Source organism: Misgurnus anguillicaudatus, chromosome 13 (assembly GCF_027580225.2).
Source record: "Misgurnus anguillicaudatus chromosome 13, ASM2758022v2, whole genome shotgun sequence".
Lineage (NCBI taxonomy): Eukaryota > Metazoa > Chordata > Actinopteri > Cypriniformes > Cobitidae > Misgurnus > Misgurnus anguillicaudatus.
This window is the reverse complement of record NC_073349.2, coordinates 16,280,324-16,294,465: the sequence shown is the minus strand read 5'-3', so window position 1 is coordinate 16,294,465 and position 14,142 is coordinate 16,280,324. Positions and strand designations below refer to the sequence as shown.

At 40.8% G+C, this 14,142-nt stretch overlaps 1 protein-coding gene across 13 annotated transcripts in view; it reads right to left on the bottom strand.

Moving 5' to 3' along the window:
• ubr4 (ubiquitin protein ligase E3 component n-recognin 4) overlaps window positions 1–14,142 on the bottom strand; it is a 53,546-nt gene that overhangs the window by 31,811 nt on the left and 7,593 nt on the right. For 4 of the 13 annotated variants that reach the window (XM_073875169.1, XM_073875173.1, XM_073875174.1 and 1 more), the window contains exons 12-34: window positions 13,576–13,675; window positions 13,349–13,486; window positions 13,141–13,258; window positions 11,511–11,552; window positions 11,144–11,331; window positions 9,719–9,875; window positions 9,554–9,639; window positions 9,294–9,463; window positions 8,859–9,138; window positions 8,634–8,772; window positions 8,430–8,509; window positions 8,206–8,334; window positions 3,805–3,987; window positions 3,582–3,704; window positions 3,271–3,500; window positions 3,080–3,198; window positions 2,669–2,996; window positions 2,385–2,591; window positions 2,194–2,295; window positions 2,016–2,116; window positions 1,540–1,927; window positions 335–398; window positions 61–252 (exon numbers count right to left, since the gene is read on the bottom strand). In XM_073875169.1, coding sequence (XP_073731270.1) covers window positions 61–252; window positions 335–398; window positions 1,540–1,927; window positions 2,016–2,116; window positions 2,194–2,295; window positions 2,385–2,591; window positions 2,669–2,996; window positions 3,080–3,198; window positions 3,271–3,500; window positions 3,582–3,704; window positions 3,805–3,987; window positions 8,206–8,334; window positions 8,430–8,509; window positions 8,634–8,772; window positions 8,859–9,138; window positions 9,294–9,463; window positions 9,554–9,639; window positions 9,719–9,875; window positions 11,144–11,331; window positions 11,511–11,552; window positions 13,141–13,258; window positions 13,349–13,486; window positions 13,576–13,675 — 3,664 coding nt within the window. The remainder of the gene's footprint in view (window positions 1–60; window positions 253–334; window positions 399–1,539; window positions 1,928–2,015; window positions 2,117–2,193; window positions 2,296–2,384; window positions 2,592–2,668; window positions 2,997–3,079; window positions 3,199–3,270; window positions 3,501–3,581; window positions 3,705–3,804; window positions 3,988–8,205; window positions 8,335–8,429; window positions 8,510–8,633; window positions 8,773–8,858; window positions 9,139–9,293; window positions 9,464–9,553; window positions 9,640–9,718; window positions 9,876–11,143; window positions 11,332–11,510; window positions 11,553–13,140; window positions 13,259–13,348; window positions 13,487–13,575; window positions 13,676–14,142) is intronic. The other 9 variants (XM_073875176.1, XM_073875178.1, XM_073875172.1 and 6 more) reach the window with 5 other exon arrangements.

The window sequence follows — 14,142 nt, the reverse complement described above, 5'->3', positions numbered from 1 at the left end:
CGAGTTAAAAAATCTGGAGCAGGCAGTATTTCAAATCTAAAGCACAGTGAATCTTCTGACCGAGTCCTCAGCCTGCGAGTCATCTTCCTCCACAGCCAGCTCCTCCACCCAATCAGAGTCCACCTCAATGGCCTTCTCCTCTCCCTCCATCAGGAGCTGGGATGAGCCCTGGCCACTGGTCTGTCTCAAAGCGTTCATCACATCCGCCAGGTAAGAAATAATGTGGCAGGCGCACTCCAACATGCTGGCATGCTGCAAACAAAAAGATTCCAGTTGTAATCCGACCTGGACCAAACTAAAAACATCTGAATGTTTGAATGGACACGATGCTTACCTTGCCTTGGGACACATTGGCGGTAACTTTTTCCACAACATTCTTCTGATACAAGTATTTTTTACTAAAAGAGAAATTATAAGATCTTAATATAAGTTAAAAATGAAATTAAAGTTAGAGTTTTGCCAATTTAACCCATGAGGGTTTGCTTTACGACAGAGGTGGGCATTCCTGGTCCTGGAGGGCCACTATTCTGCGAAGTTTAGCTCCAACACTAATCAAACACACCTGAATGCCATTTCAAGTCATCCTGCTGCCTTTGATTAGATTTTTCAGTTGTTTTTGATTAGGGTTGGCCCAAAACTTTGCAGGACCATGAATGCCCACCCCTGCTTTAAGGCCATTAAAGGGATAGTTTACCCAAAAATGAAAATAATGTCATTAATGACTCACCCTCATGTTGTTCCAAACTCGTAAGACCTCCATTCATCTTCGGAACACAGTTTAAGATGTTTTATATTTAGTTCGAGAGCTTGTTGACACTTTATTGAAAATGTACGTATGGTATACTGTCCATGTCCAGAAAGGTAATAAAATCGAAAATACATTTTGGTCCAAAAATAACAAAAATTACGACTTTGTTCAGCATTGTCTTCTCTTCCGTGTCTGTTGTGGAGCGCATGCGTGAGATTGGAGTCATGTGACTGCAGTGACGTGGATGACGTGTTATCCTCAGACATGTTTGCAACGTTTTTTTTTTCAAACTTACAGCATGCGTCTCCCTCAGACTGTAAACGAAGCTCGGGCGCACAAAAAAGCAGCTGGAGCGCACCAGATAACACGTCAGCCGCGTCACTGCAGTCACGTGACTTTAGTCTCACGCACGTGCTTCACAACAGACGCGAAAGAGAAAACAATGCTGAATAAAGTCATAATTTTTGTTATTTTTGGACCAAAATGTATTTTCGATGCTTCAGCAGAATCTAACTGACCCACTGATGTCACATGGACTACTTTGATGATGTTTTTATTACCTTTCTGGACATGGACAGTATACCATACGTAGATTTCAATGAAGTGTCAACAAGCTCTCTGACTAAATATAAAACATCTTGAACTGTGTTCCGAAGATGAACAGAAGGTCTTACGAGTTTGGAACGACATAAGGGTTGGTCATTAATGACATTATTTTCATTTTTGTGTGAACTATCCCTTTAATATGCTAGTGTGGAAGGGGGAAGGTTAAAATCAAAAACATCACTCACCATCTTGTGAGCCAGTCAATGGCAGCTCTGTGTAGCTGGAGATGCCCAGCTCCTTGCCCTGCACTCGCTAGTGTGCCCATGATGATCATGAGCTCGGGGAAACCTGCCCCATCGCCACTGGCCAGCATCTCTGTTGCCATGGGAACGAGGGTGCTCAGTAGCACAGTACAGACACCCTCACCGACCTGGCTGTTGTCGCGGACGATGTAGGAGGTGAGGAGTTGTAGGAGCTGTCTGTTCTCCTGCACCGTGTCCAGCTGGTCCGAGTCTTTGGGAGGAGAGGCCGTCATTCGCCTCAGCCAGGCCTGCAGTCTCGTGGGCTCAACGCAAGCCAGCTGGGCCAAAGAGCCGCACAGGGACAGAAGGCTGGGATTAGGGTTCTTTTCCGCTGAAGTATGAAAGCAGATGGGACGCGTGAGAGAAACGTACAGAGTAAAGTGCTTGATAGACTGTACAAAAAGAGCAAGGATACTTACTGAGCTGAAACAATTTAGTGAAGAATTTTAAAACCCGGTTGCAAAACTTTGCAGATAGATTTTCATTGGCGGTGGCCATCATGATCTGCACCAGTTCTCCACTACAAAGGGAAGTTTATGTAAATATGCAACATGTTTCCTAGGGATATCTGAAAAGAAATGATTGACAAGTCAGTACCTGAATGAAAAAAATTCCTCCATGGCTTTGCGGACCTGACTGCTTTCCAGTTGTTTCTCAAGGTACTGCAGGCATTCTTCAAGAACAGACTCATCCAGACCACTAACCAGAAATATAACCATTATACATAATTATCAGGGTTTATTTAAATTACTAACCTCAAATATAAGAAATAGCCATAGTGGTCTTACCTGTTGGGGTCAGAGTGGTTAGCAATGATGTTGTAGCAGCCTGTAACAAGACGCTCGTAGACAAGGGCCAGGAAAGCATCTGATTCAGCAGGGCCAAGGATCCTCTCCAGCGATGTGCTGCAGATCTCTGCCACACTCTCCGTGCTGCTCTCCAGCAGGAGAGGCAGGAGTGTGCGGATCACCTGTGGACCGTTCAGCTCCTCTGTGCTAAAGGCAAAAACAATCATTAGCATTTACAACTAGTTTATCAAATGTAAATCCGTCAGTCTTTTTCCAGGCCTTACACAATCAGGTCTCCAGTAAGGCGCACCAGCGACAGCAAAATGTGTTTGAGAGAAGACGCCAAAGGCAGCGATTGGTTGCAGAGGGTGCCCAGGTGGGCCGCCTGGATTGCGCTTATGTAGCTTTCTGATGGGATGGTGTCATTGGCGAAAGCATTCCGCCATGGGCAAAGAAATTGAGTTATTGCAAAGTACTTGGGAAAAGAAAGGGCTACAGGAGAAAGGATGCTTACCCATGAGCCAAAGTTAGGGAACTCATTAGTGTGTATGTTGTTCCATGTTTCGCACAGTGTCTGAACGGCTGATGGCAGGTTCTGCATCACATTCTGACCTAAAAGATAGCAGAGATAAATCAACAATGGTGGACTAGACATTTATTCAGAATACACAAACAAAGGAGGGCGGAACTCATACCAAGCGTATTGGCCTTGCAGCGTGTAGATCCGATGGACAACACGGCAGCGTAACCCTGCAGTTTAGCTTCAGTGTGCTTGTGTTCTCCTTCCTCAGGCAGGCTCATCAGCAAGTATGATCTGAGCAAACACAGGACTATCAGTCAGCTGAACTAAGTTTAATAACAATTACTAGAGAATTCGCCCACAAACCTGGTAAAAGCCGTGTAGACGTCAATAAGCTGCAGCGTGGCCGGCAGAAGGTTTTTGGTGATCTCGGAGGATTTGTGTGGGTCTGCATCGGCGGCAACTTTGGAGAAATGCTCATCTAGAGATACTTGCACTTTGGAAATCACAGCGTCCAAGGTGTATATGGTTTGTAGAGAGGGGACTTGGTGAAGAGGTAGGATGCTGCTGGGGTCCACACAGCAAAATGACGAAATCTAGGCAGGAAAAGATTTTATGAAGTAATTTAATAAATAATAAATACATCTGAACCATCTATGGCTACCGTAATGCTGTACCTGTCTGGCCATGTATTCCTCAGCAAGCTCTACGTCATACTTCACCACACTGCATTTGGCAGAGGCTACTTCGATAAGAGATGTGGCGTGATCCGCTTTCATTCCCTGCTTTACTAAATGTTCCTGAATTAGAGAAAAGTACATTGATGAATTTGGCGAATAAGGTGCTAGAAATCAAGGCAACTTTGCTCATTTTGTCCAAAGATAAGGTTACAAAACCAACCTTGATCCAGTTGACGTAAGTGCTGACTCGTAACCTTGATGACCACCTGAGGGTGTGTAAAATGTCACTTTCACTGGGATCACTAATGCCACTCTTAAGCTGCTCAATACAGGCTTTTGAAGGTGGCAGCACTCCCAGAATCTTCCACAGAACCAGGAAGTAGTACTGCAAGGAGCATGCTTCCTGTCACAGACAATGAAAATAACATTTAGGGCAAAGTTAAGCAGCCACAAACCTTGATACTCCAGCCAATTATCAAAATGACCACATGATTTACTCACCCTCAAGCAATCTGATATACACACGTCCATGATCTTTCAGACTAACACATTTTGAGTTATTTTAGTAAATGTCCTTGCGCTTCAGAGCTTTATAATAGTAGAAAACAGGGATCAGGGAACAACTTCTCACTTTAAACCCCCAAAAGTGCATTCAACCTTCACAGAGGTAATCCACACGGCTCCAATGAGTTAAAGGGACATTTCACTTTTAAAAAAATATGCTCTTTTTCCAGCTCCCCTAGAGCTAACATATGATTTTTACAGTTTTGGAATCCATTCAGCTGATCTCCAGGTCTGGCGCTACCACTTTTAGCATAGCTTAGCACAATCCATTGAATCTGATTAGACCATTAGCATTGCGTCAAAAAAAACTATACTCTCATTCTGGCGTAATTATCAAGGACTTTGCAGCTGTAACATGGATGAAGCAGGCGTAGTGATATTACACAGCAGCCGAAAATAGTCCCCTTAGTAACTTTCAATGGCAGGGGACTATTTTCGGGCAGTGCGTGATATCACCAAGCCTGCTGCAGACTAGAGGCTGACATTTTTTCGGGAATCCCGCGGGTCCTGCGGGATTCCTGTGGGATCGGGAACAAAATCACTATTAATCACGGGGTTGGGACGGGACAGGAAAAAAAGTCAGCGGGAGTGGACGGGACCGGGATCGTAATAAAACTATGATACCCAACTTTATACACAAATATGCAGTTTCTATAAATAAACTTAGTTAATATATTGTGTGTGTGCGTGCCTGTGTGTGTGTGTGTTTGCATGTGTAAGAAAGGTTGCATGAATGTTCACGGATGCGTCTCCCTGGTGCATAAGAGCTCCAACGCAGCCTGAGCGCTTATGAGAAAAGGGAACAGCAGCATAGAGTATAGCGGCTCTGATCAAACGGAGAGATAAGTGTGTGACAAGAGTTGTGTTGCGAAGAGATTTCCTGCTGTTTGGATAGTTTCTGTGCTTTATTGTGTGCGTCAGTGCCGAATAGTAAGTTTTCTCTAGTTGTCTTTAAATTAGCAGCAAGATTACCGCGTCTTTTATGTTACATGGTCAGTTATCATTCATAATGTAAATGAAGCTGTTAGCTGCGAATCTTCTCATTAATAGTCATGGTACCCAGTTTATATTTGTGTTAGTTTATCTTGTACATATTTATTAAGTATTATTTCCTTATATTGGAGATTGTATAGTTCTAATACTTATACAGTTTTTTAACAATTCTAACAAATATAGTTATTTACTGTATGTGTTATCTGATACATGTGCTAGTCACATTTTAGAACATATGACACCATTTCGCGGTATCTTGTATATTTTTGCATATTTTAACTTAATTACAGCTGTTAATGCTGGTTATTTAAACAAATGTATATTAATGTTCTTTCATAAGGCTTTTATTCTTGTTTATTATTTGTTGTTGCAGAACCACACAAACACAGATACTTAAGTGCATATTAATGGAAGGTTTTAGGGCCATACTGCAACTGTGAATTAAACACCCATAATCCAATTATTCCTCTGGTTCTTGTGTTCTGGACTCCAGACTTTGGGTTTATTAAACTATTGTAGACATGGAGTGAACTATGTATTGTTTTTCTTTTATTTGCTGTATTCCATTTTTTGGAGAAAATCTAGAAACCGGCTCAGCAGCTGGTCCAAAACAGGATGGAGAGCAGATTAAATCAAATTCTTTGTATGAACTAAACACTAGTTGAAGAAAAAACATATGGGAGGGATACAGGAGCGGGAGTCAGTTTAAACAGGAGCGGGATGGGAGTGGGAGTCAATTTACCAGGAGCGGGATGGGATGGGATTATTTTTTAAACTTTGGTCTGGGAGTGGGACGGGACAAGATTTATTTCTATGGGAGTGGGACGGGACAGGAGTGAAAATCCACTCCCGTGTCATCCTCTACTGCAGACAGGTCCTTGATTATTATGCCAGAATGAGAGTATAGTTCCTAGCCATATCTGCCTAGAAAATGGCAACTTTGAATTTTCTGTCGGTCTTAGTACACGATGTAACCACAGAAGAGTCAAGTTTTAAATAGGAAAAATATCCAAACTCTTTGGTTATTTTTAGCGCAATGCTAATGGTCTAATCAGATTCAATGGATTGTGCTAAGCTATGCTAAAAGTGGTAGCACCAGACACAGAGATCAGCTGAATGGATTCCAAAACGGTGAGAATCAACTGTTTAACACTGGGGGAGCTGGAAAATGAGTATATTTTTTTAAAAAGTGGAATGTCCCTATAATAAAGGTCTTCTGTGGGTAATCGATGCAATTTTGTAAGAAAATTTTCAAACTTTATAAACTATAATAACTAGCTTCCGGTAACAACGTCATCTTGGACTTAGCGTAGTGAGCATTGGTTGCCATGGGTAAGTTGCGCAGTGACTCTCGTGAATCACGTTAGTCCAAGACCGCGTTGTTATCGGAAGTTAGTTATTAAAGTTTATAAAGTTTAAAATATGGATATTCTTCTTACAAAATCGCATCGATTACCCGAGTGATTCTCACGAAACCATTGTAACACCACGGCACTAATGATCTAAGCTTTAAAATGTGTAATATAGTAACATTAAAAAGCATCAGAATTAACACAATACTGTGTTCTACCTTGCACAATGTGTGATTTCAACACAAGAATTTATAATTGTAAATTTTATCTCATTTTCTGCTGAAATTCTCATTACCGCAATGTGTCCGGCTGTGTTTGAACATGCGTTATGTTGTAATTTAATCAAATTAACACAAAAATATTAAGAAAAAAAATAAATGGATGTTTTGCTAGACTACTTTAGATGACAGAAAAAATATTTACTGAATATTCATGTATAATAATAATGAAGAAAAATTAGGAAAATGATGTGTCCATGCCTGATGTTCTCATCCTCCGCAACACTTTTTGAGAACAGTTTAAGCACACATACAGAATTTTAATAAAGTTTGATTTTGAGTGACCAAGCACATGGACCAGTTACTTCAAGATGGCTACCAGGTAAGATCATTTTTTACAGTTAATTTAAATATTGTCTTGTCAGAATGCTTACACGACATTTTGATTATCATTACCGCAACAGATGCTTATTAAATGTTCATTTAATTAATAGAAGCATAATACTTTGATTTTAAATGCATGTGCAGAATCTCCAAATTATGTTCTTTCAGGTTTGTCATGTCATTTTGAAAATATGTCAGTGTTGATGTTTTCTGACTGTTGCGGTAATGAGATTTTTTAGGACTAATTTTTTTAATTATGTTACAAAAAGTGTTAAATGATAAGTAAAAGTTTTTAAATTAATGTTCCCATTTACTCCAGACTTTGTTTTTCAATGTCTGGTGGGAAAAAAAGTAAATTTAAGCAATTTTTACATTTTCATGCTTGACATTTTTAAAACCAAGTTTTCGTGAGAATCACCCACCCGCAAAAGACCTTTATTAACCCCTTGGAGCTGTGTGCAACCCTTCACACTTACTGCACTTTAAATTCAAGTCACTTTTACTCCCGTTTTATTCTTTTTAACTTTTTTTTATTATGTTTTTATTAAAATCACATTTATTTTCTTTAAATTTTTATTTAAAATTTTAATGTATCTAACTTTTTTCTCTCTTATATATTGTTTCTCATTTAAACAATAAATAAAGCACTTTGAATGACCTCTGTTGTATGGAGTCAGGAGTTGTTCCCTGATCCCAGTTTTCTACTATTATAAGCTTGGAAAATCAAGGACATTTACTTAACTCCAAATGTGTTTGTCTAAAAGATGGTGGATATGTGTGGATATCTCGGATTGCTTGAGGGTGAGTAAATCATGGGTTAATTTTTTAATTTGGCTGGAGTATTGCTTTAACACATATATGCCCCCCCAAAAAAACATTTGGAAGCCACTCTCAAAAACTTGTATTGATGTATTCATATAAATGTTATTTAAGTAGATGCAAAAATATAAAAATCAAGTACCTTACATTTCCAAACATATCATCTTCTCTTATAAAATCAATTACTTGGTTCAGTATTTTGTTAGGTTTCATTGTTGTGGCTTAGGTGTCCAAATATTTTTGTGGTCAATATAGCTGATGATGAAAACGGCTGTGTGTGTCTGAACTCACAACTGCAGTGATGGGTTTGTTCTCCTGCCTTCTTGCATTATCAAACCGTGATCCCGCGGACAACAAGCAAATCAGAGCGGAGTACAAATCATCATACTTCACCGCACCATTGAACAGCACTTGGAAGACCTGTAACAATATTTAGTAAAGCTCACATTCATTTTCCTCACGCAGGTGCACAGAAGCTCCCACGGCTTTAATATTGTGTAGTTGTGTGACCTCACCTTAGTGTCAAGTCGACTTCTATCATCCTCTGAAGCTTCAGGAGACAAAACGCAGTAAAACTTTGGCTGAACCGATGAATCTAAACGAAAACAAAGGTGAACGATTAAGAAGGACGAATTAGAGTTAGCACTGAATTTAAACGCTTAAAACTTACTGTGGCACATCATATCTGAATGAAGAGAAAAATAAGAGGTGTGACTTACTCCTACCTGCCGAGCAGTGCTTGGCCCAATTCTCCTCCACCTCTTTAAAGCCATAATACAGTGGCACAGCACCTCTCTTTCCTCCTTCCTGTCCCGAACTACCTCCGGATGCAAGCGGAGTCAGAAGATTGTACTGGACCTGAGCATAACAAATGAAATGTCCTCAACATCACAAGCTCCAAGACAATGGCATTTCTCCAAATAAAAGCATGGGTAGTTTTGTACCTGCTCGAATAAGTACATTGGAACTTTGGAGTACTGGTGCAGCAGATAGTCGAAGACGAGCAAGATGCGAGCCAGATTGAGGGGCACGGCCTGAAGCTGGGACTCCGTTTGAGCTGCGATTTCAGCGATGGATTGCATGCAGAGGGTGAGGACACTGCGACGGCCCTTCTCTGAGAAGTTGTGGAAGATGAGCAGAAGCAGCTGGAGGTGCTCCACATTGAGGTCCTCATCAACAGGCACTGCTCCTTGCAGCGTGTGTTGCTTCAGAGTACCTATAAACCTGATAAAAACAGATGAATTAGATGTCTGCAAGCTAATGTTCCTCAGTAACTAATCCATGATGTAAAGTGAAGACGTGGTGATGTAACCGAGTGAGGACCCTATGAGTACTAAAGATGTGTTCAATGCAGAAGACAGCAAAGGTGAAGGCCTTACCTCTCCCAAACCTTCATGCAATCAGGCACGTCAGGCTCTCCCTGTTGGCTGGCTTTATGCTGCCAGATCAGCAGTAATCTAGAGAGCACCGATAGGGACTGAGGGTGAATGTACATGGGCCATGGACCCTCCGAAAATGGAGCGACGCCCAACTGTTGCAGAAGAGTGTTCTGAAGACAAAGATTTACAGAATAGTAAGCGTCACATACTTGAATCAGAACAGAAATCTCTGAAACACATAGACAATCTTCACTGTTTACCTGTAATGTTGGAGAGGGAAGATCTGATGTCACCAAAGAATGATTGAAGTGATACAGGGCTGAAGAAAACTCTTCATCGGAGGAACCTGGAAAAAAATCAATATTGAGGCATGACTACATAACATTTAAGGATTGCAAGAGTGTGATGTGAAGTTTTCTTCAGACCTTTGACATCTTTGTCTACATCTTTGATGATGCTGGCAAGGGTGGCCATGTGCTGCTCTGTGAGGGACACGCTCAGGTAGTTGCGAATAAAGTTGTTCCTGGACTTCAGCATGGAGGTGGTGATGAAATTGAGAATGCTTGAAGCCAGACTCAAGAACTGTAAAAATAGACATTTCCCATTATTTTACTGGGCTTTTCAGCTGATGGTTCATAATAGAGCTGCAACTAACGACTATTTCTTCTGTCGACTAATCTAGCGATTATTTTTCCGATTAGTCGACTACTCTAACGACTATTTTTTATTATTAATATAGTGTTCTTTTTTTGATTAGCTATTTAATCTGTTGGATAATCTGTTTTTCTACTCTCTGTCTGATCTGAGAGTCATTGTTTGTTTTATTGTATTTTAACACAACTGAATGCTATTTTCACATATTATTTGTTCTGTTGTCAGACATTTAGGGGCGGTTTCCCGGACAGGGATTAGACTAGTCCTAGACTAAAATAAATATAAGAGCTGTCCAAACTGCAAACATCTTGCACTGACATATCTTAAAATACATCAGTGCCCTTAGTTTGGCCTCAAAATGCACACAAGTAATGTTTTTAGTAAGGCATGTTTGTTTAAACTAATTATATTTCCTAATTAAACTACGGTCTAGTCCTGGCTTAAGCTAATCTCTGTCCAGGAAACCACCCCAAAGACTATTAAAATAGTGACTAAACATGACCCAATAATCTTGTGTTTAATCCAATCAGCTGTTACTTTAACTACTAAGTTACTAAAATCTTGATTTATAAACGCGACATCGCAGACAATTCGGCGCAAATTAAAAAATTGCCATTACACAGAGTTACTACAGAGAGCTCGCGCACAAGCACATAGAGAACCAGTGTGTGTGGGAAAACACTGCTAACCTTTCATGATAATCTCGATTCAGTCGTCTTCTCTGTCAGTAACATCTGAAGTTTACATGAAAACGCAAGTACACAGGAATCCGCATGGAAAACACATTCAACTTTTAATTCTTTCACTCAGTGATGAGAGGCGCTGTCTAGGGGCTTCACGCAGAGAGAGCGTGCATGCACAAGAGAGGCACCACCGGGCGCTCACAACAATAAATGAAGCCGTTTTAAATTAAAATAAAAATGTAAATGCTGCGGCCATTGTTGATTTTGTGGCGCGCACAAACAAATCAATGTATGGGAAACACTGCCAGCAGCAGAAGCCGCCATTACGTGAGATGAATGTAAATAGCGTGATGCGTCAACGCATTTTACGCATGTCGACGTATTTTTGTTGTCGACATAATCGATGACGTCGACGCGACGTTGCAGCACTAGTTCATAAACAAATAATTAGCAATTTATGGAAAATTCTGGGTTATTCCGAATATTAGTGTGCACTATACAACTCAGCCTCACCAACTCCGGGTCTTTGCGACTGGCCAGGATGTTGCCATTCTCTGCTGTGTTGAGCTTGCTGGGGCTCTTGAGTCTCGGTGATGTTTCCAAAGGTGGCGGTGGAGGAGGAGGTGGAGGTGCCACCTTCTCTTTACTGGGAGAAATGGTTTCCTCAAACCACAGTCCCAGGATGGGCTCGCTGTCGTCATCTGAGAAACAAATCGAGAGCCTCATTCAGCTTCGCATTCAATGAAGTCACTGTACTGTATATGTAAACAGAGCTGCTGCCATGAAAATAACTACTTAACATCTTGTTACTGTTTACAGCACAATTAACAGAAGCATAATAAGACTCTACAAGTCTGACCTAAGACAAAGAGCTGCTGACCTGAGAAACAAGCTGCTTTTGTCTTCTCCTGTCTTCTCTCTGCTGAAATAACGAACACTGTCACTAGCTGTAAAAGCCGCCAGGTCGGCGCAGTAAGCAAAGCATGCTTAGCGTGCCACAGTGCTCAGAAGCAGGAAGTAAACTGACCTGTGTCTGATCTCTGGGGGGTTTTCCTGACTGCTGTCCTTCTACTACAGTGTGCAGTGCTCAGGAGCTGCCTGAGAAAGTCCCTGAATCGTCTCAGCCCTGACACTAGCTCAGTTAACCACAAGCAAACCCTAAACTTGGCTGCATGGAAAATAACTCACTAAATAGATATTCAATGGTGGATAAGTTTAAAAACAAAAACTTGCTGTAATTTATTCACTCCAGGCCATCCAAAATGAAAGTGACAATAGGTACGTTTACATGCAACCAAATAATCTGTGTGCAATCGCATTGATGGCTCAATCGGATTGAAAAGCTTCATGTAAACACGATCGTAAAAATACGATTGAGGTAGATCGAAAACAAATTTCTATCGTATTGAAGGGGGTGGTGTAGGCCGATCTGTGATCCGATCAGTTGGAGAAAAGTACGCATGTAAACGTGTGAATGATAGAATTTTCTTAATCAAATGCAAAGATACCTTGTGCACATGCGCAGAAGAATTGTGCTTAAAGGGACATTCCACTATTTTTAAAAATATACTCATTTTCCAGCTTCCCTAGAGTTAAACATTTGATTCTCACTGCTTTGGAATCCATTCAGCTGATCTCCGGGTCTGGCGCTAGCACTTTTAGCATAGCTTAGCACAATCCATTGAATCCGACTAGACCACTAGCATCATGCCAAAAACAACCAAAGAGTTTGGATATATCTCCTATTTAAAACTTGACTCTTCTGTAGTCACATCGTGCAAGAACAACAAAAAATCGAAAGCTGCGATCTTCTAGGCAGATATGGCCAGGACTATACCTCATTCTGACTTTGCTGCCGTAACATGGCTGCAGTAGTGATATTACAAACTGCCCGAAAATCTGCCTAGAAAATCACAACTTTTAATTTTCTGTTGGTCTTAGTACACGATGAAACTACAGAAGAGTCAAGTTTTAAATAGGAAAAATATACAAACTCTTTGTTTTTGTTTTTTTTGCGCGATTCTAATGGTCCAATCAGATTCAATGGACCGTGCCAAGCCATGCCAAAAGTGGTAGTGTTTCATACTGGATGAAAGATTTTGTTGTTTGAAAGCAGAGTGTCTGTTCTTTCATCTAATATATTGTTTGTTTATATATTTAAAGAAGAGCATTTTCTGGGAGGCATTCAACTTTTGTAAAAATCATACAAAATGCTGGCGCTGGCTGGCAACTTTTTAAAAAAACGCTGGCGGGGAAAGAGTTAATACTGACTGAGGTCATGTCAAAGATTAAAATCAATGTTAAATCTGATAAAAAATATTACTTCTTTAGGGTAAAACATAACCTTGACATTTTTCCATATAATAACTAACTAAAAAAAATAAGCAATTTCCTTTCTTTCTTTCTTTCTGCTTCTCTCAGTTGCAAGCACAGCTTTTGATTCATTGGCTGCTTATTCGTCACTGTGGCTTTCATTAATGTGGGTAAATAAAACGTGTGGCGTTTGTTACCTTGGCTGCTGTCCTCTTCCGTGCTGCTAAAATCATCTTCATAATAAGTGTTGGAGTCTGTGGAGGCGCTAGCGTCACTGCTAACTGAACCCTTCCTCTGCCTCTGGAGCACGCATGCCTGAATCCAGCAGAACCAGAGGCACCACATTCATCAACCACAGGCCACATACCTCCATCAACCACATGACCAAACAGCGGGATCACATACCTTTTTATAGGAGGTGGAGAGCAGTGTGAAGAGCAGGTTGGTGAGAGGGACTGAGTCAATGAGTCTCTGGACTCTCTGAATAGAGGTGCTTTGGGCCATGATGTTGAGCTCTGCCGGTGGCCCATCACTGGCCCAGCCCTGGAGAAGAAACAAACCACTCTGTTTATATTTGCAATGTAAATATCTGCAGTTAAAAAACAACAAAAGCAAGTTGTGTCTGCTCTTACTCTGTGTAAAGCCTCTACTTGTAAGTCCTGGAAGAGGGATGTAAGTAGCTTAATAGAGTGATTGGCCAGGATGACTGACAGAACCCCAAAACCTTGGTGCCTGATGGGAAATAAAATGAGTTGCAATGTTTTCTCCAATTACATTTATGCTATTTTGTATGCGTAGTGATATTACGCACTGGCCAAAAACAGTCCCCTTGGTTCATTTCAATGTCATGGGACTATTTTCTGGCAGTGCGCAACATCACCACGCCTGCTGCAGCCATGTTACATCAGCAAAGTCCTTGGTTATAGAGTATAGTCCTAACCATATCTGCCTAGAAAATCGCAACACTTAATTTCCGTCGTTCTTAGTATGTAACTACAGAAGAGTCAAGTTTTAAATAGAGAAAATATAGAAACTCTTTGGTTATTTTTTAACGCAATTCTAATGGTCTTATCAGATTCAATGGATTATGCTAAGCTATGCTAAAAGTGCTTACGCCAGATCCGGAGATCAGCTGAATGGATTCCAAAACGGTAAGAATCAAATGTTTAACTCTAGGGGAGCTGGAAAATGGGCATATT